Source organism: Pteropus medius, unplaced genomic scaffold (genome assembly GCF_902729225.1).
Source record: "Pteropus medius unplaced genomic scaffold, Ma_sr-lr_union100, whole genome shotgun sequence".
In the NCBI taxonomy this organism is placed as follows: Eukaryota; Metazoa; Chordata; class Mammalia; order Chiroptera; family Pteropodidae; genus Pteropus; species Pteropus medius.
Genome location: NW_024351073.1, coordinates 25,893,024 through 25,896,795, shown reverse-complemented (window position 1 = coordinate 25,896,795; position 3,772 = coordinate 25,893,024). Strand labels below are relative to the sequence as shown.

The 3,772-nt window shown below is 69.0% G+C and overlaps 1 protein-coding gene across 1 annotated transcript in view; it reads right to left on the bottom strand.

Moving 5' to 3' along the window:
- TERT (telomerase reverse transcriptase) overlaps positions 1-1,886 on the bottom strand; it is a 19,227-nt gene extending 17,341 nt beyond the window's left edge. Inside the window, exons 1-2 of the mRNA XM_039842550.1 lie at positions 1,592-1,886; positions 5-1,462 (exon numbers count right to left, since the gene is read on the bottom strand). Coding sequence (XP_039698484.1) covers positions 5-1,462; positions 1,592-1,810 — 1,677 coding nt within the window. The 5' untranslated portion in view covers positions 1,811-1,886. The remainder of the gene's footprint in view (positions 1-4; positions 1,463-1,591) is intronic.
- Positions 1,887-3,772: the final 1,886 nt, after the last annotated feature.

Here is a 3,772-nt window from a genome sequence, read left to right as displayed (position 1 = left end):
ATACCTGCCCGAGTCCATGATGGGAACGGGGTGGGAGGCAGTGGAGCCACTGCCCAGCAGTAAGGACCCTTGGGCGCCCTGCTGCGGCGAGGGCAGGGGGCCTCAGGCGGAGGGCCGGCCACCCGCGCTCACCTGGGCGGGCGCGCAGCCAGGTGCAGTCGCGCACTCTCATCTTCCACATCAGCTCCTGCAGCGACAGCCTGGCGTGCTTCCCCAGGGAGAGGAACTTCTTTACGTTCTTCAGGAAGCGCCGCTCGTTGTGCCTGGAGCCCCAGAGGCCGGCGGGCACCACGCGGTGGAGACAGGCGCGCAGGAGCCGGTACACGTGCCAGGGGCTGCTGTGCTGGCGGAGCAGCTGGATCAGGCGCCGCGAGCCGCTGTCCTCGTCCGCGGCGCCCACGCCCACCCCGCCGCGATCCTGGGCGCCGGACCCCGCCGGGGTGGCCGCGGGCCGCAGCGGGCAGTGCGTCCTGAGGAGTGCTCCGTATGGGCACCGCGCATGGTTCCCAAGCAGCTTCCGGAACAGCGGCCTCATCCGCCAGTAGCGCGCGGGCAGGCGGCGCGCCCGGCGGGGAGCGCCCCGCTGCAGGGGCCCCGAGTCCAGGAAGATGGCCTCCACGAGCCTCCGGGCCCCCGTCAGGCTGGGCCGCAGGGAGCTGAGCAGGAAGGAGGCGCGCAGCCGCTCCTTGCCACCCGAGCAGTAGAGGAACTGCTTGGTATCTGCGAAAGCTTGAGGACCGGGCGCGCCCTGGGGACGTCCCGGCGCAGAGGATGCGCAGCCGGCCTCGCGCTCGCGGCCCAGCGGCCTGACGGGGCGACAAGTCCTGCGCGGCTCGCCCTCCCCAGACGCGGCTTCCGAGGTGGCTCTGGTGAGTGTCAGCACGCGCGGACTGCCGTCACCCGGCCCACGCGCCCTGCCCGGGTGGGCCTGGGACGCCTGCCTGTCGGGTGGCAGGTCCGGCTCCAGGACCAGGCCGCGCCTGGGCCTCTTGGCCTGAGGCGGACTTCCTCCCGCGCCGCCCGGACGCCGCCTAGCGCCGGGAGCCCGCAGGCCCTTGGGTCTGCCGACCTCCCTGCGGCCACCGTTCCAAGCCTGGCAGGTTGGTCCGAGGCCCGTCAGGGCCCCGCCCGCGTGTGGCGTTGTGCAGAGGTCGTAGAGCGGCAGCCCACACACCTGGTAGGCGCAGCTGGGGGCCACCAGCAGGTAGAGCGCGCAGCGTGCCAGCAGGTGGGTGAGCACGTCGTCGCCCACGCGGTGCAGCAGCAGCCCCCACGCGCCGCTGCCGCGCAGCGTCTCAGTCACTGTGTTGGGCAGGTAGCTGTGCACATTGGTCGTGAAGGCCAGCGGCGGGCCGTCGCGGTCCCCGTCCAGCAGCGCGAAGCCGAAGGCCAGCACGTTCCGCGCGCCGCGCTCGCACAGCCTCTGCACGACCCTGGCCACCAGCTCCTTCAAACAGGACACCTGCGGGGGAAGGGTCCCGAGTCGCTGAGGACGCCGGTGCCCGGGGGCTGGCGCGCGGCACGTCAGGCCTTATTCCCCCGGCCCCCACCCCCACCTTGCAGGCCCCACCGAGGTCCCGGGGCAGCCCACCTGGCGGAAGTCCGGGGCGGCAGGGAGCGGCTGCGCGTCCCAGGGCACGCACACGAGGCACTGGGCCACCAGCGAGCGGAAGGCTGCAGGGTCCCCGCGCCGCACGAGTCGCCAGCCCTCGGGTCCCAGGCGCCGCGCGAAGGTGGCCAGCGGGAGCACCTCGCGGTAGCGGCTCCGCAGCAGGGCGCGCACGGCGCGGCACCGGGGCGCGCGCGGCATCGCGGGAGGCAGGCGAGTCTCCCACGTGCGGGGACCTCCAGCGCGAGCGCGTGGCTAAGGGGGTCCAGGCGGAGGGCGGTCGGCGCGGAGGAAGGGGCGGGGCCGGCGGGGTCCGCGCTGAGGGGCGGGGCTAGGGAAGGAAGGGGCGGGGTTGCGGGCGATAGGTGCTCGGCCCTTTACCTTCCCTCCCGCCCCAGGGGGCGGGTCCCTGGTTTTGGCGCCGGGTTTCAACGAGGACCGCGCGCACCTCCACCGCGCGATTGCACCTGTCAGCCGCCCGCACAGAAGGCCGCGCTGGGGTCCAGCAGAGGGGTTTGGAAGGAGCAGAGCAATGTGTCGCGACGTGCGAAGGAGAGAATGGGCACCACCATTCCGCGGCCCGGTGGGCCTGGAGAAAGTGCGGGTACGCTCATCCTGGGCGGGCACCGGCGGTGATCTTGGAGCTTTTCCAGGCGCTGGCAGCGGGCAGTGGGCAGTGGTCAGCAGGCCATGGCTAGTCCCCCAGACGGACTTGGTCCCCTTGACCCAAAGCTATAATTTCTCGTTGGCTTCTTAGGCTTCTCTTGTCCCGACCATAAACAGAAACTCCAAATCGGATCTCTGTTGGTCACGCATCAGTCGGTAGGCAGAAGGGGAGACAGGGGAGCCACAGGCTCTCTGCCTGGCACATCCGTGGCTTTGCACTCACGTTATGCCTTCCAGACCATGGGGAGGGAGGTGACACGACAGATCCCAGATCTCCCTACAGCCTCGTCGTCCCAGAAGGAGCCAGGAGGCCCCACTTCCCGCCCAGTGGCAGAGGCCCTCCCCAGACCAAGGGGACAGTTTGGACAACGCTGGTCATGTGAACAAGACAGTTCAGAGGGATTGTCCTAATGAGACCCTCCAAACCCAGATGCTGAGGGACGTTCGACTTGAAGTCGCTAAGCCAGGAAACCACCGGGTCTGGAGGTGACGGCTCATGGGTGTGACGGGTCGGAGGCTGGCAGACACTGCATGGCTGGCTGCATGTCGGCGAGAACCTGGTCAGGAGTTGCTCCCATTCACGGGCACAGCGTCTAAACAGGCCTCGCCCGCCCCCGACAGCTGGGGTCGGCCTGCGGGTGACCCGGGACAGTGGGATGCTGCCACGAAGCCCGCAGAGTGAATGCTCCAGGAAGTCTGTCTGTTCCACAGAAAGGTCGCTCGGGTTCACCCGGGAAAGCCCGGAAACAGTTTAAACGAAAGAACAGAAGCCGAGGTGGACACGGTGCCACGTGCCTGGTGAGGACCGTCCCAGCCTGGTGGGACCTGCTCAGGGCAGAGCGCCCTGCGGTGCTGCAGACCGCCGTCCTGTCTCTGAGAGCTGAGAGGCAGGCCTAAGTCCTCGCCTATGAGACGTGAAAATGTCCCCAGAGAGAAGGCTGCATCGTTGTTTCAGGGAAAATAACCATGAAGTCCCATTCGAGGTCTCTCGGAAGGCAGCGGGGGGCCTTACGCCCACACCCGGGTTCTGCCCCAGGAGCCAAGGAGTGCTGCTGCGTCCTCCTGCCCCCAGAGCAAGGACCTTGGCCCCGTGGGAGGGGGCGCGATGATCAGTAAGAGACTGACATCCTGAGACCGCAGCCTCGCACAGTAGCTGGGCGTGTCGCCCCTGGAGACGCGGGAGCCCGCAGGGCTGCCCGCCGGGGCGCTAGTCTCTGGGTGATTACAGAAAATACCGAGGTGCAGTCTGAGCAAAGGGCGGAAAATGGGGTTCCATAGGCTTTCAGACCAGGGACGGTGACCTGAGCCCAGGGGAATGTCTAGACAGATGGCACGCTGTTTCCTGTGCACGGCTCAGCTCTGGGCGGCCGCACGGGCAGGGGCTTGCACGGTGAGGTGCCCTGGTACGGCCCGTGCCCATCGGTCGGCAGGCCGAGCCCCCCCCCGGGTGCCCTGTCGTCGGTGCCCTGCATGACCACAGCCAGCTCAGCTCAGATC